The sequence below is a fragment of the Symphalangus syndactylus genome, chromosome 21 (assembly GCF_028878055.3).
Source record: "Symphalangus syndactylus isolate Jambi chromosome 21, NHGRI_mSymSyn1-v2.1_pri, whole genome shotgun sequence".
Taxonomy (NCBI): domain Eukaryota; kingdom Metazoa; phylum Chordata; class Mammalia; order Primates; family Hylobatidae; genus Symphalangus; species Symphalangus syndactylus.
Genome location: NC_072443.2, coordinates 42,975,539 through 43,000,158, shown reverse-complemented (window position 1 = coordinate 43,000,158; position 24,620 = coordinate 42,975,539). Strand labels below are relative to the sequence as shown.

At 42.1% G+C, this 24,620-nt stretch overlaps 1 protein-coding gene across 1 annotated transcript in view; it reads left to right on the top strand.

Annotated features, from left to right (window-relative positions):
* The window catches only part of IGSF11 (immunoglobulin superfamily member 11), a 225,951-nt gene that overhangs the window by 15,345 nt on the left and 185,986 nt on the right, over positions 1–24,620 (top strand). Inside the window, exon 2 of the mRNA XM_055259510.2 lies at positions 20,752–20,813. Coding sequence (XP_055115485.1) covers positions 20,765–20,813 — 49 coding nt within the window. The 5' untranslated portion in view covers positions 20,752–20,764. The remainder of the gene's footprint in view (positions 1–20,751; positions 20,814–24,620) is intronic.

Sequence of the window (24,620 nt, the reverse complement as noted above, 5' to 3'; positions counted from 1 at the left end):
CTGCAGAACAGCAAATATTGCAGAAGAGCAAATATTGCTTCCTGATCCTTCCTCTGGAAGCTTCATCCCAGAGGGGCACCTGCCTGTATGAGGTGTCTTTTGGCCCCTACTGGGAGATGTCTCTGAGTTAGGCTACAAGTGGGTCAGGGACCCACTTCAGGAGGCAGTCTGTCTGGAGAACCACTGCTCTCTTCAGAGCTGTCAGACAGCGACGTTTAAGTCTACAGAAGTTGTCTGCTGCCTTTTGTTCAGTTATGCCCTGACCACAGAGGTGGTGTCTACAGAGGCAGTAGGCCTTGCTGAGCTGTGGTAGGTTCCGCCCAGTTCAAGCTTCCTGGCCACTTTGTTTACCTACTCAAGCCTCAGCAGTGTGGACACCCCTCCCCCTGCCAGGCTGCAGCCTTGCAATTCGATCTCAGACTGCTGCGCTAGCAGTGAGCAAGGCTCTGTGGGCATGAGACCTGCCGAGCCAGGCACAGGAGAGAATCTCCTGGTCTGCTGGTTGCTAAGACCATGAGAAAAGTGCAGTATTTGGGCAAGAGTGTACTGATTTTCCAGGTACAGTCTATCATGGATTCCCTTGGCTAGGAAAGGGAAATCCCCCAACCCTTTGTGCTTCCTGGGTGAGGCAATGCCCTACTCTGCTTTGGCTCACCCTCTGTGGGGTGCACCCATTCTCCAACCAGTCCCAATGAGATGAACCAGGTATCTCAGTTGGAAATGCAGAAATCACCTATCTTCTGCATCGATCATGCTGGGAGCTGCAGACTGGAGCTGTTCCTATTCGGCCATCTTGGAACAGAAACCAGACCTTTCTGTCTTCTTTTCAGTGAAGGTGATTTTCTCTGGTGGTATGATTTAATTTCTTGCTTTTCATTTTTTTAATTAAAAAAAATTTTTTTAAGACAGGGTCTTGGTCTGTTGCCCAGACTGGAGTACAGTGGTGTGATCATGGCTTACTGCAGCATCGACCTCCCAGACTCAAGCAATCCTCTCACCTCAGCTCCCTGAGTAGCTGGGTCTACAGGCATGTGCCACCACACCTGGCTAATTTTCAAATTTTTTTCAGAGACAGTGTCTCACTACATTTTCCAAGCTGGTCTGGAACTCCTGGGTTCAAATGATCCACCTATCTTGGCCTCCCAAATCATTGAGACAGGTATGAACCATTGTACATGGTTGCTTTTTATTTTTTGTGTATCCATTGTATGTTTTTTGATTTGAGGTTACCATGAGGCTTGCAAATACTATCTTATAATCAGTTATTTTAAGTTTATAACAACTTAACACTGTTTGAATAAGAAAACAACCAAAACGCTAATAAAAACTCTACACCTTAACTTCATCCCCCTGCTTTTTAACTTTTTGTTGTCTCTATTTATATCTTATAGTACTATTTTTTGAAAAATTATTATTTTCAAATGGTTCATATTTTAGTAATTATTTTTGATTGGTTCATCTTTCAGTCTTTCTACATAAGAGTAGTTTACATACCCCAGTTATAGTGTTATAATATTCTGTGTATTTTTCCGTGTACTTACTATCACCAGTGAATTTTATACCTTTAGATGATTTATTTTTTTTATTTCTTCTAAAAAAGAAACGGGATACATGTATGCAGAACGTGCTGGTTCGGTACATAGGTATACGTGTACAATGGTGGTTTGCTGCACCTATTGACTCATCTTCTAAGTTCCCTCCCCTCATCCCCACTCCACAACAGGCCCTGGTGTTGTTGTTCCCCTCTCTGTGTCCATGTGTTCTCAATGTTCACCTCCCACTTATAAGTGAGAATATGTGGTGTTTGGTTTTCTGTTCCTGTGTTACTTTGCTGAGGATGAGGGCTTTCAGTTTCATCCATGTCCCTGCAAAGGACACGATCTCATTCATTTTTTATGGCTTCATAGTATTCCATAGTGTATATGTCCACATTTTCTTTATCCAGCCTATCATTGATGGGAATTTGGGTTGGTTCCATGTCCTGGCTATTGTAAATAGGGCTGCAATAAAAATACATGTGCATATGTCTTTATAGTAGAATGATTTATATTCCTTTGGGAATACACCCGGTAATGGGATTGCTGGGTCAAATGGTATTTCTGGTTCTAGATTCTTGAGGAATTGCCATACTGTCTTCCACAATGGTTGAACTAATTTACACTCCTATATATTCAGAATAGTTGGCTCTTCTTGTTGAATTGTTCCCTTTACCATTATGTAATACCCTTCTTTGTCTTTTTTGATCTTTTTTGATTTAAAGTCTGTTCTGTCACAGACTAGGATTGCAACCCTGCCTTTTTTTTCTTTTTATTTGGTAAATTTCCCTGCGTCCCTTTATTTTGAGCCTGTGTGTGTCTTTGCACATAAGATGGTTCTCCTGCATACAGCACACCAATGAGTCTTGACTCCTTTTTTGCCAGTCTGTGTCTTTTAATTAGGGCATTTAGCCCAGTTACATTTTCATTTCCTTCCTTTCTCTCTCTCTCTTTTTCTCTCTTTCTCTCTCTCTCTTTCTCTGTTTCTCTCTCTCTTTTCTTTCTTTCTTTCTCACTCTCACCCAGGCTGGAGTGCAGTATCATGTTCTCAGCTCACTGCAACCTCCACCTCCCAGATTCAAACAATTCTCCTGCCTCAGCCTCCCTAGTAGCTGGACTATAGGCACCTGCCACCACACCCAGCTGATTTTTGTATTTTTTTTTTGTATTTTTTTTTTTTTTTTTGAGACAGAGTCTCGCTCTGTCGCCCAGGCTGGAGTGCAGTGGCACGATCTCGGCTCACTGCAAGCTCTGCCTCCCGGGTTCACGCCATTCTCCTGACTCAGCCTCCCAAGTAGCTGGGACTACAGGCGCCTGCCACTGCGCCCAGCTAATTTTTTTATTTTTAGTGGAGACGGGGTTTCACCATGGTCTCGATCTCCTGACCTCGTGATCCACCCGCCTCAGCCTCCCAAAGTGCTGGGATTACAGGCATGAGCCACCACGCCCGGCCTGTATTTTTAATAGATACAGATTTTCACTATGTTGGCCAGGTTGGTCTCAAACTCCTGACTGCAGGTGATTCACCTGCCTTGGCCCCCCAAAGTGCTGGGATTACAGGTGCGAGTGACTGCCCAGTCCCAGTTACATTTGAGGTTAGTATTGTTATGTTTGGAGTTTGATCGTGTCATCATGATGCTCTTTGGTTGTTTTGCACACTACTTGATGCAGTTTCTTCATGTGTCATTAGTTTTTATATTTTGGTGTGTTTTTGCAGTGGCTGGTACCGGCTTTTCCTTTCCATATTTGATGTTTCTTTCAGGAGCTCTTGCAGGGCAGGCCTGCTGGTAATGAAATCCCTTAGCATTTGCTTGTCTGGAAAGGATTTTGTTTATCCTTTGCTTATGAAGCTTCATTTGGCTGGATATGAAATTCTGGGTTGAAAACTCTTTTCTTTAAGAATGTTGAATATTGGCTCCCAATCTCTTCTGGCTTGTAAAGTTTCTGCTGAGAGGTCTGCTGTTAGTCTGATGGGCTTCCCTTTGTAGGCAACCTGGCCTTTCTCTCTGGCTGCCCTTAACAGTTTTTCCTTCATTTCAACTTTGGATAATCTGATGATTGTGTGTCTTGGGGTTGATCTTAATGGTGTTCTCTGTATTTCCTGAATTTGCAAGTTGGCAAAGTTGGGGAAGTTCTCCTGGATCTTCCCAGGAGATCATATCCTGGGAAATCTTCCTGGATCATATCCTGAAGCATCTTGTTTCCATTCTCCCTGTCTCCTTCTGGTACTCCAGTCAATCGTAGGTTCAGTCATTTTATCAAGTCTCATATTTCTTGGAGGCTTTGTTCATTCCGTTTCATTTTTTTTTAAAATTCTTGTCTGCATGTCTTATTTCAATAAGGTGGTCTTCACACTGATATCCTTTCTTCCGCTTGGTTGATTCAGCTGTTGATACTTGTGTATTCTTCATGAAATTCTTGTGCTGTGTTTTTCAGCTCCATCAGGTCATTTATGTTCATCTCTAAACTGGTTATTCTAGTTAGCAATTCCTCTAACTTTTTATCAGGTTCTTAGCTTCTTTGCATTGGGTTAGAACATGCTTCTTTAACTCGTCATAGTTTTTTACTACCCATCTTCCAAAGCCTACTTCTGTCAATTCTTTCATCTGATCCTCCGTCCAGTTCTGTGCCGTTGATGGAGAGACATTGCAGTCATTTGGAGGAGAAGAGGCACTCTGACCTTTTGGGTTTTCAGCATTTTTTCATTGATTCTTATCTTTGTGAGTTTGTCTAGTTTCGGACTTTGAGGCTGCTGACCCTTGGATGGGGTTTTTGTAGATGCCTTTTTGTTGTTGTTGCTGTTGTTGTTGCTGCTGTTGTTGTCGCTTTCTGCTTGTTTTTCTTTCAATAGTCAGGTCCTTCTTCTTTAGGGCTGCTGCAGTTTGCTGGGGATTTGCCTCAGGCCTTATCTGATTTGCTCCTGTGCCTGGAGATGTCATTCAAGGAGGCTGGAGAGCACCTGATTGGTGCCTTCTCCTTCTTCGGGACCTCTGACCTCAAGGGGCACCAACCTGATGCCAGTAGGATCGTTCCTATATAGCGTGTCTGACAACCCCTGTTGGAGTGCTCACCCAGTTGGGTGGTACAGGGAGCAGGACTCGTTTAATGAAGCACTTTGTCCCTTGTTGGAGAGGGTGTGTTTTGCTGGGGGAAACCCACTTGTCTGGGCTGCCTGGATTCCTCAGAACCACCAGGAGGATCAGCTAAGTTTGCTGGTCTGCAGAGACTGCAGCCACCCCTCCCCTTAGGGGTTCAGGCCCAGGGAGATCTGAATTCTGTCCCTGAGCCTCTGGCTGGAGTTATTGGAGATCCTGCAGGGAAGCCCCACCCACTGAGGAAGGGTTGGTCAGGGTTAGACCTGAAGAGGCACTCTGGCTGCTGACTGCCATAGCCAGTGTGTTCGGCTGTGGGGACAAGTCTTGGGACCAAGCCGTCCAGCCTCCCTGGCTCCAGCAGGGGAAAAGCGCAGCCTGGAGCTATAGAAATGGGTGTCACCCTTCTCCCACCCAGGGAGCTTAGCGTGTTAGGCAGTTGTGAATCCCAGTGCTGGCTGCTGCCCCTCCCTCAAGGAGCTCAAACAGCTTAGACAGCAGGCAGCAGCAGCCGGTGCTGGTCGACCCTCCCCCAAGGAGTTCGGCGGGCTTAAGCAGATTCCAGCTGAAAGGCTGTAAGAATCCATGCGTTCCATGACTGGGATGCTAGGCCCCGGTGGCATGGGTTCGCGAGTGGGGTCTTCTGATCCGTGGGTTGCACTGTTTCCGCAGGTGGGTAGCATGCTCACTCACCGCCTCCCTTGGCTGGGAAGAGATGGTTCCCCTTCCCCATGTGGCTCTCAGGTGAGCTGCAGCACCACACTGCTCTCCCTTCTCTCCGTGGGTCATGCCAGCCTTCTACTCAATTTTGATGAGAGAACCTGGATACCTTGGTTGCCGGTGAAGAATTCACACGCGTATTATGATTTTTTTTGGTGGGAGCTGTAAAGTCCTCTGAGCTGGCCGCACCATGGGTCAGGCCATGGTGACATTCCCCAGCCCTTGTGATAATGTACTTTGTGATATTCCCCATCCTTATGAATGTACTTTGTAACATTCCTCCCTGCCTTTGTGACAATACACCATCCAGCCCTTGTGAATGTACTTTGTAACATTCCTCCCGGCCCTTGTGAATATACTTTGTAACATCCACCCTGCCCGTAAAAAATTGCTCCTGACTCCACTGCCTATCCCAAACCTGTAAGAACCAATGATAATCCCACCACCCTTTGCAGACCCCTTTCTTGGACTTGGCCCACTTGCACCCAAGTGAATAAACAGCCTTGTTAATCACACTAAGTCTGCTCAGTTGGTCTCTTATACGAACGCGCATAACAGGAGCCTCCAAATGCAGCTGCTTCTAGTTGGCCATCTTGGCATTGCTGGCCCTTTCAGATGATTTCTTACTGTCCATTAACATTCTTTTATTTCTGACTGAAGTACCCCCATTAGAGTTTCTTATAGAACCAGGTCAGGTATTGATGAAGTCCTTCAGCTTTTGTTTGTCAGGGAAAGTCTTTATTTTTCCTTCATGTTTGAAAGATAGTTTGGCCAGATATACTATTCTAGGGTAAAAGTTTTTTTCCTTTGGCATTTTAAATTTGTGTCACTTTCTCCAGGCCTGTAAGGTTTCCACTGAAAAGCCTGCTGCCAGATGTGTTGGAGCTCCATTGTATGTTATTTGTTTCTTTTCTCTTGCTGCTTTTAGGATCCTTTATCCTTGACCTTTGGGAGTTTGATTACTATTTAGTACCTCCTTGAGGTAGTCCTCTTTGCTTGGTGTTTTATAATCTTCTTGTGCTCTGATATTGATATCTTTCTCTAGGTTTAGGAACTTCTCTGCTATTATCCCTTTGAGTGAACTTTCTATGCCTATCTCTTTCTCTAGCTCCTCTTTAAGGTCAATAACTCTTAGATTTACCCTTTTGAAACTATTTTCTAGATCCTGTAGGTGTGCTTCATTATTTTTTATTCTTTTTTCTTTTGTCTCTTCTGACTGTATATTTTCAAATAGGCTGTCTTTAAGCTTACTAATTCATTCTTCTGCTTGATTTATTCTGCCATTAAAAGACTCTGATGACCATGTTGGCCAGGCTGGTCTTGAACTCTAAGGTCAGGAGTTTGAGACCAGCCTGGCCAACGTGGTGAAATCCCATCTCTACTAAAAATATGAAAATGAGCCAGGCATGGTGGCAGGCACCTGTAATCCTAGCTACTTGGGAGGCCGAGGGAAAATCGCTTGAACCTGGAAGGTGGTGGTTGCAGTGAGCCGAGATCACGTTATTGCACTCCAGACTGGGTGACAAGGAAGTCTATCTCAAAAAAAAAAAAAAAAAAAAGGCTCTGATGTGTTTCTTAATATTTCAGTTTCATTTTTCAGCTCCAGAATGTATGCATATTTTAATTATTTCAATCTCTTTGTTAAATTTATGTGATAGAATTCTGAATTCATTCTCTATCTCTGTGATAGAGTTCTGAATTCCTTCAAAGAGATCTTGAATTTCTTTGAGTTTCCTCAACACAGTTATTTTGAATTCTCTGTCTGAATAGTTACATATCTCTGTTTCTCCAGGAGTAGAGATGAGATGGTGCCTTATTTAGCTTGTTTGTTGAGGTCATGTTTTCCCAGATGGTGTTGATGCTTGTAGATGTTCATTGGTGTCTGGGCAGAAGGCTTAAGTATTTATTGTAGTCTTCACAGTCTGGGCTTATTTGTACACATCCTTTTCAGGAAGGTTTTCCCTGTAATCAAAAGGATTTGGGTATTGTGACCTAAGCCATATCTACATTAGGGGGCACCTCGAGCTCAGTAACATTGTGGTTCTTGTAGAGTCATAGAGGTGCTATCTTGGCAGTATTGGATAACATCCAGATGAATTCTCTGGATTACCAGGTAGAGACTCTTGTTCTCTTCTCTTTCTCCCAAACAAACAGTCTCTCTCTCTCTCTCTCTCTGTGCTGAGCTTCCTGGAGCTGGGAGTGGGATGACAGAAGCAGCCCTGTGGCCCTCACCATTGGGACTGCTGCAGTGGGTCATACTTGAAGCCAATACAGCACTGGATCTTGCCCAAGGCTTGCTATAATCACTCCCTCGCTACTGCTTATGTTCGCTCAAGGCCCTAGGGCTGTACAATCAGCAGGTGGCAAGTGGCAAAGCTAGTCAAGCTTGAGTTCTTGTCTTTAGGTCAGTGAGTTACCTCAGGTGCCAGGTGGGTCCAGAGATGTTGTCCAGGAACCAGGGACTGGAGTAAAAAACCTTAGAAATCTACTTGGTGTTCTCTTGTACTGCTGTTGAGCTGGCACTCAAACAACAAGACATAGTCCTTCCCATTCTTCCCTCCTCTTTACACAGGCAAAGGAACCTGACCCTGTGGCCACTACAACCACAGGCCCATGGAGAGTACTGCCAGGCATCCACCAGTGTTCACTTAAGGTGCATGGGCTCTTCAGGAAGCTTGTGGTGAATGGTGCCAGCCTGGGACTCACTCTTCAGAGTAGTGGGCTTCCCTCTGGCCCAGCATGGGTTTAGAAATGCCATTCAAGAACCAAGGCCTGGAATCAGGATTCTTAAGAGCCCAACTGGCACTCTACTCCATTGTGGCTGAGCTGGTACCTAAGATGCAAGCCAAAGTCCCCTTTACTTTTCCCTCTGCTTTTCTCAAGGAGATGGAGCCTCTCACCATAGCCACCACAGCTGGGAATATGCTGTGTCTTGCCTGAAGCCAGCATGGTTGAGAGTCTCCCCAAGACTCACAGAGTACTACCTGGGTATCACTGCTGGTTATTCAGTTCCCAAGGGCTCCTTAGTCAGCAGGTGATGGGACTTTCAAGGCAATGGGTTCACTTCTGGCCTAGGGTATGTCTAGAAATGTCTGAGAGCTAGGGCCTCATGACTGCCCAGTGCCCCATCCTAGTGTCTGAGCTGGTACCCAAAATGCAAAACAAAGTTCTCTCTTCTCCCAAGAGGAAGGATGGAGTTTCTTTTGGAACTGTGAGCTGTACAGCCTGCAGTTGGATGAGGGGTGGTATATGCATTCCCTTAGCTGCCCTGGCTGATATCTCAGTAGGTCTTGTGCTCCCCCAGCCCACTGGCTCTGAGCCCAGCTTAGCACTAGGACTCACCTAGGAGTTGCGGTCCTTGTGGCCTAGACTTCATTTCAAGTTTATTTAGGGCCCCAGTGCATTTCAGCCCACAGTGGCAAGACTTTCTAGAACTTAAGTTTTTTTGGGATGGGCAATTTCCCTCTGGCTAGGGCCAGTCCAAATACTTTCTTTGTGGGCAGGCATCAGCTATATACAGTCAGGTTCTGCTTTCTTCTGTGAGAGGGCAGCACTGAGTTCAATGCAAAGTCCCAAAATTGCTGTGTTCTGTCTACCCAAGTGCACAGATTTTCCATGCCATGCAGCCGCTGCCAGGAATTTGGGAAGGGGTAACATCAGCAATTCAAGACAGTCTTTCCTGCCCTTTTCAGTGCCTCTTTCAGAAATATGAAATAAAAATCAGGTACTATGTGGTGCTTACTTGATTTTTAGTTTTTATGAAGGTACTTTTTTATATAGATACTTGTTAAATTTGATGTTCCTACATGAGGGACAATTAGTGCAACCTTCTACTCCACCATCTTGCTTCACCTCTCTTCTTCATTTTTAAATGAGAGATTCTTTGGACAGAATTCTTAGTTGACTGTCATTTTCTTTTAACACTTTGAAGATCTTATCGCACTGTCTTCTGGCCCTCATGGTTTCTTTTAAGAAGTCAGCTATTAATCTTGTTGAGGATTCCTTGTACATGGTAAGTTGTTTTTCTCTTGCCACCTTCAGGATTCTCTCTTTGTGTTTGACTTTGTTCCATTTGACCTGAATATGTCTAGGTAGGAATCTCTGAGTTTATTCTATTGGAGTTCATTGAGCTTTTTGGATTTACAGACTCATTTATCTTTATCAACTCAGAGATTTTAGTCACAAATTTTCTTTCAGTCCCATTCTCTTTTTCCTCTATTTCTTGGGCCTCTATTAAGCATATGCAGTATACTTGGTGGTTTCTTCTATATCTCTGAGGCTCTGCTCCCCTTCTTTTCATTTGCTTTTCTTTCTTCTCCTCAGACTGATTTCAGTTGACCTATCTTTAAATTTGATAATTCTTCTGCCTGCTGTAATCAGCTATTAAAACACTATAATAAATTTTTCGTTTTAGTTATTGTACTTCTCAGGTGCAGAACTTTCATTTGGTTCCTGTTAATAATTTTTATCTCTTTATTCCTATCCTTTATTTGTTGAGACAGTCTCCTGACTTCCTTTAGCTCTTTACTCATGGTTCCTTTACCTCTTTGGACACATTAATAGTAGCTAATTTAACATTTTTTTCTACTAAATCCAAAATGGTCCCCTCATGGATATTTTCTATTAGTTGCTTTTTCCAATGTACATGTGATAGTTTTCTGTTTTTTTCATAAGTGTCATAATTTTTTGTTGAAAGCTGGACATTTTAGAAAATATATTTTAACAACTGTGATATCAGATTCTTCTACCCCCTAAGGTTTGTCATTATTGCCATTTTGGCTGTGGTTTTTCTTGTTGTTGCTTATTTGTTTCTGTTTGATTTTTCTGTATTAATTCTATAGGTCATGATAATACAGGAGTTATTAAGATACTAGTTTTAGGCAGTTAGGGTAAAAGAGTTCTCAGTAGAATTTTCCTTTAATAAACAGCAGCTGCAAACCATTTCTTCTCTAACAGAAAGCAGCCTGAAGAGTAAGTCATAGTTATGTAAACTAGGAGCTTTTATATGTAAATTCAATCAGCTGTACCTGGAAGCCAGGTACATTCAATATGGCATTTCCTGCCCTCTTTTCCTTGTCACCATTTGTGCTGGTGTCATAGCAACCTCCAGGTAAAACCTGTACAGGTATCATGGCGACCCACCAGGTAGAAGCCACATTTGCATAATAAAAGGTTAGGGTGGGAGGCCAGTCTTTTCATGAGCTATGTAAATGGCACACCTGGTTAAACTGATCCCCTGATCCCTGTGTAAATCAATCACCACCTCCTTAAGCCTCTGTACAAAATTGATTCCATTCCACTGCAAACCAGAGACCTTTTCTTGGAAGACTTGCTTTCTCAGCATGAGGAAATCTTTTTCTCTCTCTCCTTTTTTGCCTGATAGGCAAAGGTTTAATAAACCTTCCACTCCTAAATCCACTCCTCATGCGTGTCCATGTTGTGAATTCTTTCTCAGCCAAGACAAAGAACCAGGGTATATACCCCAGACAAAGAAGCCATTTCACTGATTCCCTGCCGTGTTGTAGTGTATGGCCACAATTCTTTGCTGCTTTTATTAAGTTATTGCTTTTGTTTTTAAACCCTGCCTTTCTAGGGATCACTCTTGGATTAGTATAATTTAGTGGCTGACAGTTGGTTAGATTTTCTCAAATGTTTTGACAGTAGTCTTTCATGCTTTGCCAAAGGGTTCTGTGTGAGATATCATGCCTCCAGCCTTCAGGCACTTCAAGACTGCTTTATTCCCTGCTTGGACAGGACCTCAAGGTCAGTCAGAGATGAATGACTGACGCCATCTTTGCCAGGTCTTTCCTTGGCATGTGCACAGTCTCTTAGATTTTAGGAATGTGTTTGAGCTTTTTAAGATTCCCTATGGTAATCTAGTTCTCAGGAATTTTCTTTAAAATTCTAAGCCAGGCTCTTCTTTGCCCCAACTAACGTGATAGCCTTAGGCAGTTGTAATGTTGCCAGCAGTTTGCTATTGTTTTGATAATTGCCTGAGGATAACCTCACTCCCCCACCTGCTGAGCTGAGTTCTGAGGAGAACCAGAGTGAGGTAGTCGCCATACTCTGAGAATTGAAATTTTTCTGGGAGATGCATGTTCAGACAAAGCATTGACTGTGTTCTGGGGATGGTTCTTTTAATGGAATTCCAAAAGCAGTCAAGGATGCAGGCCTTTGGCCTCTTCCAGTGAGCTGGAGAGGGAGGAATCATGGGAATAGACCCAAGTTTAAAATATCACAGACAACCCTGATATTGTTTGGTTGTGTCCCCACCCAAATCTCATCTTGAATTCCCATGTGTTTTGGGAGGGACCTGGTAGGAGGTAATTGAATCATGGGAACAGGTCTTTCCTGTGCTGTTCTTGTGATAGTGAATAAGTCTCAGGAGATTTGATGATTTTAATAAGAGGTGTTTCCCTGTACAAGCTCTCTTTGACCACTGCCATCCATGTAAGACTTGACTTGCTTCTCCTTGCCTTCCTCCATGATTGTGAGGCTTCCCTGGCCATGTGGAAGTTTAAGTCCCTTAAACTCTTTTTCCTGTGTAAATTACCCAGTCTCAGATATGTCTTCATCAGCAGCATGAAAATGGACTAATACAGTAAATTGGTACCAGGAATGAGGTGCTGCTGAAAAGATATCCAAAAATGTGGAAGTGGCTTTGGAACTGGGTAACAGGCAGAGGTTGGAAGAGTTTGGAGGGCTCAGAAGAAGACAGGAAAATGTGGGTGTCAGACCTCTGAGCCCAAGCAAAGCCATTGCATCCCCTGTGACTTGCATGTATCCATCCAGATGGCCTGAAGTAACTGAAGAATTACAAAAGAAGTGAAAAGGACCTGCCCTGCCTTAACTGATGACATTCCACCACAAAAGAAGTGTAAATGGCCGGTCCTTGCCTTAAGTGATGACATTACCTTGTGAAAGTCCTTTTCCTGGCTCATCCTGGCTCAAAAAGCTCCCCCACTGAGCACCTTGCGACCCCCACTCCTGCCCGCCAGAGAACAAACCCCGTTTGACTGTAATTTTCCTTTACCTACCCAAATCCTATAAAACGGCCCCACCCTTATCTCCCTTCGCTGACTCTCTTTTCGGACTCAGCCCACCTGCACCCAGGTGAAATAAACAGCCACGTTGCTCACAGAAAGCCTGTTTGGTGGTCTCTTCACACGGATGCGCATGAAATTTGGTGCCATGACTCATTTCGGGGGACCTCCCTTGGGAGATCAATCCCCTGTCCTCCTGCTCTTTGCTCCATGAGAAAGATCCACCTATGACCTCAGGTCCTCAGACTGACCAGCCCAAGAAACATCTCACCAATTTCAAATCCGGTAAGTGGCCTCTTTTTACTCTCTTCTCCAACTTCCCTCAGTATCCCTCAACCTCTTTCTCCTTTCAATCTTGGCGCCACACTTCAATCTCTCCCTTCTTTTAATTTCAATTCCTTTCATTTTCTGGTAGAGACAAAGGAAACACGTTTTATCTGTGGACCCAAAACTCTGGTGCCAGTCACGGACTGGGAAGGCAGCCTTCCCTTGGTGTTTAATCATTGCAGGGATGCCTCTCTGATTTTTCACCCACTTTTCAGAGGTGTCAGACCACGCAGGGACGCCTGCCTTGGTCCTTCACCCTTAGCGGCAAGTCCCACTTTTCTGGGGCAGGAGCAAGTACCCCTCAACCCCTTCTCCTTCACAAAGCCTGTTTGGTGGTCTCTTCACATGGACACGCATGAAAGTGGGAAAATTTGGAATCTTTTAGAGACTTGTTGAATGGCTTTGACCAAAATGCTGATAATGATATGGACAATGAAATCCAGGCTGAGGTGGTCTCAGCTGGAGATGAAGAACTTGTTGGGAACTGGAGCAAAGGTGACTCTTGTTACGTTTTAGCAAAGAGACTGGTGGCATTTTGCCCATCCTAGAGATTTCTGGAACTTTAAACTTGGGAGAGATGATTTAGGGGTATCTGGCAGAAGAAGTTTCTAAGCAGCAAAGCATTCAAGAGATGACTTGGATGCTGTCAAAGTCATTCAATTTTAAAAGAGAAACAGGGCATAAAAGTTTGGAAAATTTGCAGCCTGACAATGTGATAGAAAAGAAAATCCCATTTTCTGAGCAGAAATTCAAGCTGGCTGCAGAAATTTGTGTAAGTAATGAGGAGCTGAATGTTAATCATTAAGACAATGGGGAAAATGTCTCCAGGGCATGTCAGAGACCTCTGTGGCAGCCCCTGCATCACAGGCCTGGAGGCCTAGGAGGAAAAAACGGTTTTGTGGGCTGAGACCAAGCTTCCTGTGCTGTGTGCAGCCTAGGGACTTGGTGCCTTGCATCCCAGCCACTCCAACTGTGGCTGAAAGGGACCAAAGTTGAGCTCAGGCTGTGGCTTCAGAGGGTGCAAGCCCCAAGCCTTGGAAACTTCCATGTGGTGTTGAGCCTGTGAGTGCACGGAAGTCAAGAATTGGGGTTTGGGAATCTCTGCCTAGATTTCAGAGGATGTATGGAAATGCCTGGAAGTCCAGGAAGCAGTTTGCTGCAGGAATGGGGCCCTCATGGAGAACCTCTGCTAGGGCAATGAAGAAGGGAAATGTGGGGTCAGAGCCTCCACACACAGTCCCTACTGGGGCATTGCCGAGTGGAGCTGAGAGAAGAGGGCCACCATCCTCCAGACCCCAGAATGGTAGATCCACCAACAATTTGCGCTTTGCACCTGGAAAAGCCACAGACATTCAATTCCAGCCCGTGAAAGCAGCCGGGAAGGAGGCTATACCCTGGAAAGCCACAAGGGCAGAGCTGTCCAAGACCATGGGAACCCACCTTTTGCATCAGTGTGACCCAGATGTGAGACATGGAGTCATAGAAGATCAGCTTGGAGCTTTACGATTTGACTGCCCTGCTGGATTTTGGACTTGCATAGGGCCTATAGCCCCTTTGTTTTAGCCAATTTTTCCCATTTGGGACGGCAATATTTACCCAATTCCTGTTCCCTCATTGTATCTAGGAAGTAACTAACTTGCCTTTGATTTTACAGGCTCATAGGTGGAAGGGACTAACCTTGTCTCAGATGAAACTTTGGACTGTGGACTTTGGGTTAATGCTGAAATGACTTAAGACTTTAGGGGACTGTTGGGAAGGCATGATTGGTTTTGAAATGTCTGGACATGCAATTTTGGAGGGACCGGGGCAGAATTATATGGTTTGGCTGTGTCTCCACCCAAATCTCATCTTGAATTTCCATGTGTTGTGGGAGGGACCTGGTAGGAGATATTTGAATCATGGGAGCAGGTCTTTCCTGTGCTGTTCTTGTGATAGTGAATAAGTCTCAGGAGATCTGATGATTTTAAAAAGAAGCATTTCCCTGCAAAAGCTCTCTTTGCCTGCTGCCATCCATGTAGGGTGTGAGTTGCTCCTCCTTGCCTTCCTTCATTATTGTGAGGCATCCCCAGCCAGTGGAACTGTAAGTCCATTAAACCCCTTTTCCTGTATAAATTACCTAGTTTTGGGGTATGTCTTTATCAGCATGATGAAAACAGACTAATACAACCCCCTCCCCCATCTTACCAAGATTCAGTAGTTTTTTTGGTTTTTTTTGGTAGATAACTTCCAGTTTGTTTTTTGACCTGCATGTGTAATCACCTGAGGGGTTCTTCCTGCCCATTGCATAAAGAGAGACCATGAAACTTTAGCAGAGAAAGAGTTTAATAGACATAAGGCTAGACATGTTCCGTGGGAGATGAAGGTTGTACTCAAATCATCTCATTCAAAGCCCGTATGTTAGGGGTTTTTCAAGGGCAATTTGGGAAAAGGGGTGGGGGTGGCCAGGTACCAGGTGCTTGCTGCTGATTGGCTGGGGCAGAGATGAAATCATGGGGGTTGAAGCTTTCCTCCTTCATGCCAAATAACTTCTGGGTGGGGCTACAGGAGTGGGGTTGTTGGTTCAGGTAGAGCCATCAGGTCCAGTTGGAGACATGGGTGTCAGATATGCAAAAAATTCTGGAAAGATATCTCAAAAGGCCAACCTACCATAGTGGTGTTATTTGGAAGAGTAATTGATGAATTTGCATATCTTATAAGCTCTGGAATAATGTCTGCACCTTAGCAGGACTCAGGCTCCTCTCCTCGCTTTAGCCTGATGGCCTCCTATTAGCTTTATAAAAGCAGTTGAGTTTTGGGCAATGTCTATTATCATTTAAACTGTAGCCTAAATGTCTTCCAAAGTTAGCATGGCCCAATATGCCAGGAATAATTACGGAAAGGCAAGATGGGGGTTAGCTTAGCTTAGTTTACTGTAATAATTTTTTCACTGGTATAACTTCTGCAAAGGTGATTTTACATATAGTGAGGAATTGGCTTATGTGATTATGAAGGTTGAGTAATATCATGATCTGCTGTTTGCAAGTTGGAGACCCAGGACATCCAGTGGTATAATTCCAGTCTGAGTTCAAAGGCCTGAGAACCAGGGGAGCCAGTGGTATAAATCCCAGTCCAAGAGCAAAAGATCAATATTTCAGCTCAAGCAGGCAGGCAGGAAAAAAAAGGGCAAATTCCTTCATCTTCTGCCTTTTTGTTCTGTTCAGGACCTCAATGGATTGCATGATGCCCACCTGTATTGGGAAGGATAATTTACATTACTCAGTCCACCAATTCAAATGCTAATCTCATCTAGAAACACTCTTCCAGACACACCCAGAAATAATGTTTTATCTGAGCACTCTGTTGTGCAATTAAGTTGACAAACAAAATTAACCATTACAGTTGTTTGGCTCATATTTTTATTGTTTAGAGGTAGAGTAAATTCACAAAGCTCCTCATTTTGTCATTTCAGAAGTAGGACCTCAATTATATAATCTTAGGACTTAAAATGTTTTCCTACGGCTTTTGTGATAGCAAATAAAGTTTTGCAACACTTTTATAAATTTTTGAGGGAATCAGCAGACGCCAAATGGTAAGCCACTGATTTTTTTATCACCTCATTTTAGAAGATTATATAGATTGTACACTTATTAGTTAAGATTTCTCTATTTTTTGATGTATGGGATTATATCAAATTAAAAAGCTTCACTGAAAAGGAAACAATCAACAAAGTGAAGAGACAATGCACAGAATGAGAGAAAATATTTGCAACTATTCATCTAGCAAGAGATTAGTAACCAGATTATATAAGGGACCCAAACAACTCTATAGGAAAAAATCTGATAATGCAGTTAAAAATGGGCAAACGATCTGAAAAGACATTTCTCAAAAGAAGACATACAAATGGCAAACAGTATATGAAAATGTGCTCAACATCATTGATCATCAGAGAAATGCAAATCAAAACTTCAATGAGATATCATCTCACCTCAGTTAAAATGGCTTTTATCCAAAAGACAGGCAATTAACAAATGCTGCCAAGGATGTGAGGAAAAGGGAACCCTTGTACACTGTTGGTGGGACTGTAAATTAGTACACCCACTATGGAGAAAGGTTTGGAGGTTCTTCAAAAAAATAAAAATAGAGCTACCTTATGATCCAGTAATCCCACTGCTAGGTATATACCCCAAAGCAAAGAAACCCAATGTATCAAAGAGATAGCTGCACTTTCAAGTTTATTGCAGCACTATTTACAATAGCCAATATTTGGAAGCAACCTGAGTGATATGGTTTGGATTTGTGTCCTCACCCAAATCTCATATTGAATTGTAATCCCCAATGTTCAAGGAGGGACCTGGTGGAGATGATTGAATCATGGGGATGGGCTTCTTCCTTACTGTTCTTGTGATAGTAAGTGAGATCTGGTTGTTTTAAAGTGTGTGGCATCTCCCCCTTTACTCTCTTCCTCCTGCTTCAGCCATGTAGGATATGTCTGCTTCCCTTTGCCTTCCATCATGATTGTAAGTTTCCTGAGGCCTCCCCAGCCGTGTTTCCTGTACAGCCTATGGAACTGTGAGGCAATTAAACCTCTTTATAAATTACCCAGTGTTAGGTAGTTCTTGATAGCAATGTGAGAATGAACTAATACAGAAAATTGGTACCTAAGAGTGGGGTGTTACTATATAGATACCTGAAAATGTGGAAGCAACTTTGAAACTGGGTAACAAGCCAAAGTTAGAACATTTGGGAGGGTTCAGAAAAAGACAGGAAGATGAGGGAAAATTTGGCACTTCCTAGAGACTTGTTAAACTATTGTAACCAAAATGCTGATAGTGAAAAGGACAAGGAAGTCCAGGCTGAGGTGGTCTCAGAAGGAAATGAGGAACTTATTGGGAACTGTAGCAAAGATCACTTTTGTTATGTGTTATCAAAGAGGTTGGAGGCATTGTGCCCCTGCCCTAGGGATCTGTGGAACTTTGAACTTGAGAATGATGATTTAGGGCATCTGGCAGAAGAAATTTCTAAGTGACAAAATGTTCAAGAGTGACCTGGCTACTTCTAGCAGCCTATGCCTATATTTGTGAGCAAAGAAATGACCTGGAATTGGAACTTATATTTAAAAGGGTAACAGAGTATAAAAAGTTTGGAAAATTTGCAGCTTGGCCATGTGGCAAAAAGGAAAAACCCATTTTCTGGGGAGGAATTCAAGCTGGCTGCAGAAATTTGCATAAGTAAGGAGGAGCCAAATGTCAATAGCCAAGACAATGGGGAAAATGCCTTGAAGGCATTTTAGATACCTTTTCGGCAGCCCCTCGCATCACAGGCCTGGAGGCATAGGTTTCATGGGCAATGGGCCGGGCCTAGGGCCCTGCTGCCCTGTACAACATCAGGACACTGTTCCTTGCATCCTAGCTGCTCCAGCTCCAGCTGTAGCTAAAAGGGCCCCATATATGTCTCAGGTCACTGCTTCAAAGGATGCAATCTGTAAGCCTTGGTGGTTTCCACATGGTGTTAAGCCTGTGGGTGTGCAGAGGGTAAAAGTTGAGGCTTGGGAACCTCCGCTTAGATTTCAGACGATGTGTGGAAATGCCTGGGTATCCAGGCAGAAGTCTGCTGCAGAGGCAGAGCCCTCATGGGGAACCTCTACTAGGGCAATGCAGAGGGGAAATGTGGCGTTTGAGACCCCACACAGAGTCCCCACTTGGGCACTGCCTAGTGGAGCTGTGAGAAGAGGGTCACCATCCTCCACACCCCAGAATGGTAGATCCATTGACAGCTTGCACCATGTGCCTAAAAAAGCTGCAGGCATTCAACCCAAGCCTCTGAAAGCAGCCATGGGGTCTATACCTTGCAGAGCCACAGGGGTGGAGCTGCCCGAGGCCTTGGGAGCCCACCCGTTGCATCAATGTGGCCTGGATGTGAGACATGGAGTCAAAGGAGGTTATTTTGAAGCTTTAAGATTTAATGACTGTCATCCTTGGTTTTGGACTTGCATGGGGCCTGTAGCCCCTTTGTTTTGGCCAATCTCTTCCTTTTGGAGCAGGAGTATTTTTCCAATGCCCATATCCTCATTGTATCTTGTAAATAACTAACTGGTTTTGAGTTAGGGACTTGCCTTGTCTCAGATGAGATTTTGGACTGTGGACTTCTGAGTTAATGCTGGAATGAGTTAAGACTTTGGGGGACTATTGGGAAGGCATAATTGTATTTTGAAATGGAAGAAGAAAATGAGATTTGGGAGGGTCCAGGGGTGGAATGATATGGTTTGTATTTCTGTCCCCACCCAAATCTCATGTCAAATTATAATCCCTAGTGTTGGAGGAGGTGCCTGTTAGGATGTAATTGGATCATGGGGCAGACTTCCCTCTTGCTGTTCTCATGGTAGTGAGATCTGAGAGATCTCATGAGATATGGTTGTTTAAAAGTGTGTAGCACCTCCCACTTTGCCCTCTTTCTCCTTCTCTAGCCATGTAGGACATGTCTTCTTCCTTGTCACTTTTTGTCACGATTGTAAGTTTCCTGAGGCCTCCTCAGCCATGCTTTCTGTACATCCTGCAGAACTGTGAGCCAACTGAACCTCTTTTCTTTATAAATTACCCAGACTCAGGTAGTTCTTTATAGCAATGTGAGAATGGACTAATACACTGAGTGTTCATCAACAGATGAATGGATAAAGAAAATGTGGGACATATATACAATGGAGTACTATTCAGCCACAAAAAAGAATGAAGTCCTGTTATTTTTGACAACATGGATGGAACTGTAGGTCATTATGTCAGGTGAAGTAAACCAGGCAGAGAAAAGCAAATTTCTAACTTATTTGTGGGAGCTAGAAATGAAAACAATTGAACTCATGGAGATAGAGGGTAGAAAAATGGTTATCAGAGGCTGGGAAGGGTAGTGGGAAGTTTGGGGAGAAATGGGGATGGTTAATGGGTACAAAACATAGTTAGAAAGAATGAATAAAACCTACTATTTGGTATCATAACTGGGTGACTATAGACAATAATAATTGTATCCTTAAAAACAACTAAAAAAATATAAATGGATTGTTTGAAACACAAAGGATAAATGCTTGAGGTGATGGATATGCCATCTACCATGATGTGATTATGGTATTTTATGCCTGTATCAAAATATCTCATATATCCCGTAAATAAATCAAGAGGATGCAGGGAGTTATGGCAGACATACCTCTTAACGTGGATCCTTAAATGTGTGATCCTTTTGCTCTATATATGTTTTGCATTCAATATGTTTGTAATATGACAAGTAAATATGAGCCAATTTTTTGCCTCCCTGTAGAAAGAGATCCAGAAAGCTTGTTGGTTGGGGTTCAAGGGAAGTATAAAAAAGAAAAGAAGTATAATTTAATTTTTGGAGTAGGAAAGGGCAAAAAGGGACCTCAACTAAAGTGAGAGAGAATTTAGACCTATTTTGTGGTGGTAGGCCAAAGGCTGAGAAAGACCTGGATATGGGCATTGGGAGTGCTCATCTATACTGAGGAAAGAAACCAGTAAATGCCATCTTGCAAGCTGAAGGACTTCATGTATGGTATGTGTGGTTTCCTAATCTGAAAGAGCTTGTAACTTTTTAAACTCCTCACCATTCATTGTCAGAGGAGGTTTTAAATTACTAAAGAAAATTGGATAAGTGTGTTACTGTTCTGATAACTTGTTGTAATTGATGCAGGTGACCTACTACAGGGAATAATATAGGAGATAAAGAAGGTCAAGGTCTCTGGATGGTGGCAGCCATAATGGAAAAGTAGTATCCATTCTATTACCCTGATCCACCTTGATACAACTGTGGGTAATCCCATACAGATCTAGTTTGGGGTAGCTTTAGTTAAGCATTAGTTAAATAGAAAACTATTAAAGTTTCTGTGTGATTAATTGGTCTGATGAAATGCTTTCCATCCTAATATTTTGTTATGACTCCAAATCCTGTACCCGAGAAGGTTTTCCTAAAATAAACTATTTAAAAATTAAAAAAAAGAAATTCATATAATGTTATCATGACATAAAGTCTCTCTTCCTCTGTTCTCACCTTCCTCAGGCAAGAAGAATAAATGTCTCTGGTGGAACTTTTGCTCTGGTGGAACTGCTTTTCTAGAACTGGTGAGTGACATGACATTGGAAAAGTTTTATTACTATTAGTAATTATTATCTCTTATGGCCTGGCTGAGTGAAAGGCTTTTTGTGATACTGACCTCTATGTATATTCTCCTACTACTAAAAAAAGTCTTCCATTTCTAAGTCCTGGGAAAAATCATTTTTTCTTTCAAAAATATTTATTGAGCCCTTGCTATGTGTCAGGCACTGTGGATTCAATAAGAAATAAGACAGAATTCTTAACATTGAGAATCCATATGCTGGAGGGTGACTCTGATAAGAAAATAAGCAATGCAATTATAACACACTGTGTTAAGAGCTATGATGGGAGAAGTACAAACAGCTATTGGTGCCTGTAGAAGAAGCGCATAACCCAAAGCTGAAGGGTAAGGAGAAGTGACATAAATATAGTAAAATGTATAGTCAGTTTGTTGTTATAAGGCCTTTGGAGTGCTGGAGTTCAGTTGCCGCTACAATATTTACTAGTTCTGTTTCCTTATACAGATTTCATAACCTTTTAGAGGTTCAGTTTTCTTATATTTAAAATAGGGACAATAATACCACTCACTTCACTGGCTAGCTATGAAAATGAATGAGTTAATACATAGAAATTGCTTAGCACAGTGCTTTTGTAAATAATAAAAAATGGAAGCTCATTATTACTATGCTGAGAGTTGAAGGGTTATTAAGATTTAAGAAGTGAATGGGAGTGATCAATGTCAGGAGAAGCCTATTCCAGGCAAAGAGAAGAGCATATTACATGCTCGGAGGCAGAACAGATTACAGGGAGTTTGAATAACTAAAAGAAATTCAATATGTTTAAATATTGAGTGTGAAGGGGCTGGATAATAATAGATGAGGCAGGAGAGGTAGACAGGGGACATATAGAGATGTTTAGCTTTTATTCCAAGAATATGCAGAGTCATCAAATGATTTCTTGCAGGGTATTGACACAATTAGACTTGCACTTTAGATCATGTTGGTTGTAATTGGGAAAAATGGATTGAGGAAGAGATTGGAAATTGGGTGACTAAGATGACCTTATTATAGAAATTTCTATTTTAAAAATGGCTAAGTAAAGACGGTACTGTCCTTCTATTCTCTCAGAAATCAACCCAAGGTAAGAAGAACAAAAAACAGAAATGTAAACTTCATCTTTTTAAAAAAACTAGATGAAACCTATAAACCTTAGCCACAATATATGAGGGGGCATTACCAAAAGCAGTGATGATTATGGGTGAAGAGGAGTATTGGCAGATACAGTCAGGTGCTGCTTGCATCTGTATACCTCAAGCAAAACTGGGGAAATACTCAACAATTCCTTATTTGGAATTATGGGAAGATGGTAGTGGAAGCCTCCCTAACCCACTCAAGTCAATACTAGTAAGGAGCAGGATTGGTAGGAATGAGGGAAAAATCACACTAATAGGCCATATCTGAGTTTTACATTTTATTTTATTAGCGGTACAGGGTGGAGGAAAGAGACTCTGCATTGGGTACAGCCCTATAGCAACTGATCTTTGATGACTCTGGAGAAGTAAAAAGAAAAAAGAAACTTTTATGCATAACCTTGTGTCATAAGTAACATCACTGTTAACTGGGAAGAATTTCTGCTAATCCAGAAATTCTTGGCTTAGCAGAAAGGAAGGTCTTAGCTCCTTCCTCTTATAAAACTCCTGCCAATAGTGATCATAAGAAAAACTCATCACATTCAAACTTGAGCAGTAGTCAAAGAGGATTTAACACAGGATTTATATAAGTATAAAAAAAAAAAAAGAAGGAAGGAACAGTAGACACCAAAACAAGCAGAGAAAGAAAAACTGTCATTAGAAAAAAAGTTGTCATAGATTACATAAAAATTTTGGGCCGGGTATGGTGGCTCACACCTGTGATCCCAGCACTTTGGGAGGCCGAGGTGGGCATATCAAGAGGTCAGGAGATCGAGACCATCCTGGCTAACACGGTGAAACCCTGTCTCTACTAAAAATACAAAAAAATTAGCTGGTCATGGTGGCAGGTGCCTGTAGTCCCAGCTACTTGGGAGGCTGAGGCAGGAGAATGGTGTGAACCCGGGAGGCGGAGCTTGCAGTGAGCTGAGATTGCGCCACTGCATTCCAGCCTGGGTGACAGAGCGAGACTCCAACTAAAAAAAAAAAAAAAAATTGGCCAAGTATGAATTAAAATATAAAACAAAACAACAAACCTTAATTATGCACTCCTTCTGTAAATATGAACTCAAAACGAAGAACTCCAACGGCTCAGAGAAGACATACTAAGACCACAGAGGGACTTGACAAGTGAGCTCTGGGAAGAAATGGAGAATTAAAAAACTATTATAGGAATGAAGGTCTTATTGGAAGAAGCCGAAAGAAAACTAGATATAACTTAAAACACTTCGGAGATGCGGAAGATGGAATGAAGAAAAGCAAGAAAAATGAAACAGAATCCACAAAAAATTTAGAGGTATTAGGGACAAAAATAATTGATAGGAAAGATAAGGAGGTCCAATATATAACAATGAGTATAGATTCAATGGACTAGATGCGATATTTAAATATATAATTCAAAAATATTTTCTAGAAACAAAAAATGTCTTGGAAATATGTATGGAAATGGTATTCTGTAGCCTAGGAAAACTTGACATGGAATTGTTAACATTTATGTTACGTTCAAACAAAATTACTGTTCCTCAAAGATTAAGACTCTTTTGTGCAACTAGGCAAAACGGTCTAATTTCATGTAAGAAAAAAAATTCAGACTGGCTCAGACTTCTCCACAGCAGCAATCAATGCTAGGAAACAATGGAATAATGCTTAAAATTCCTTAAGGAGAGAAAGTGTGGACTCCAGAAGTGCATTTCCAGATAAGTTATCCTTTTAGTGAAAAGATAGCAGATATCTTTGAATATGCACAAACCCAGAGAATATAATTCCATGAATTTTTACAGCAGATGGAAAACCTCAACAACCACAGATAAATGGAGAAATTATGGCAAAAAGAGTGGCAGTGCTGTACCAGTATGATTAAATGTGGAATTAAGGTGAAAATAAACATGGAGGTTACAGTTAGAAAGGAATCTGTTTTATAAACTCTGACAAAGTGGAAATGATAGAACAAACAAAAGATGGGAAGGGGAAGAAAAAGTGGGAGGTAGTGTAAGCACTTTTTATAATTAGAAGCTAAAATTATTTAAAATCTAGATGAAGTAATTGAAAGTAAATATATTTAAAACTTTGAAGACAAGTACTAAGATAAATCTTATAATTCACTAACATTAGGTACTGGAGTAAGAAGAAAGTGAAAATGAAATGGAAATAGACTAATTTATTTAATCGTTGTTGATACTGTGGAGTCAATAGATACCATCCAATGAAATAGAGAATTAAATGTGTTATACACTTAGGATCAGCCCACAGATATATTCGCAAATGTGAGGAATAAGGTATATGAAAAGATGTTTATGGCAACATCATTTGTAAAAGCCAAGGACTGCGAATCAAGGAAATGCCCATTAATTGGAACTAGTGAAATAAATTATGGTATATCCATTCAGTATAGCTCAGGGGAGAGAGGGATACATTTTATTGTATACCTTTTGGTAATTTAACATTTTTTGTGCCATGTCTGTATATGCTTTCCTTTTTTTAATTTTTTTATTATTTTATTTATGTATTTATTTATTTTTTTTTGAGATGGAGTTTTGCTCCTGTTGCCCAGGCTGGAGTGCAGGATGGCCTGATCTCAGCTCACTGCAACTTCTATCTCCCAGGTTCCAGTGATTCTCCTGCCTCAGCCTCCCTAGTATCTGGGACT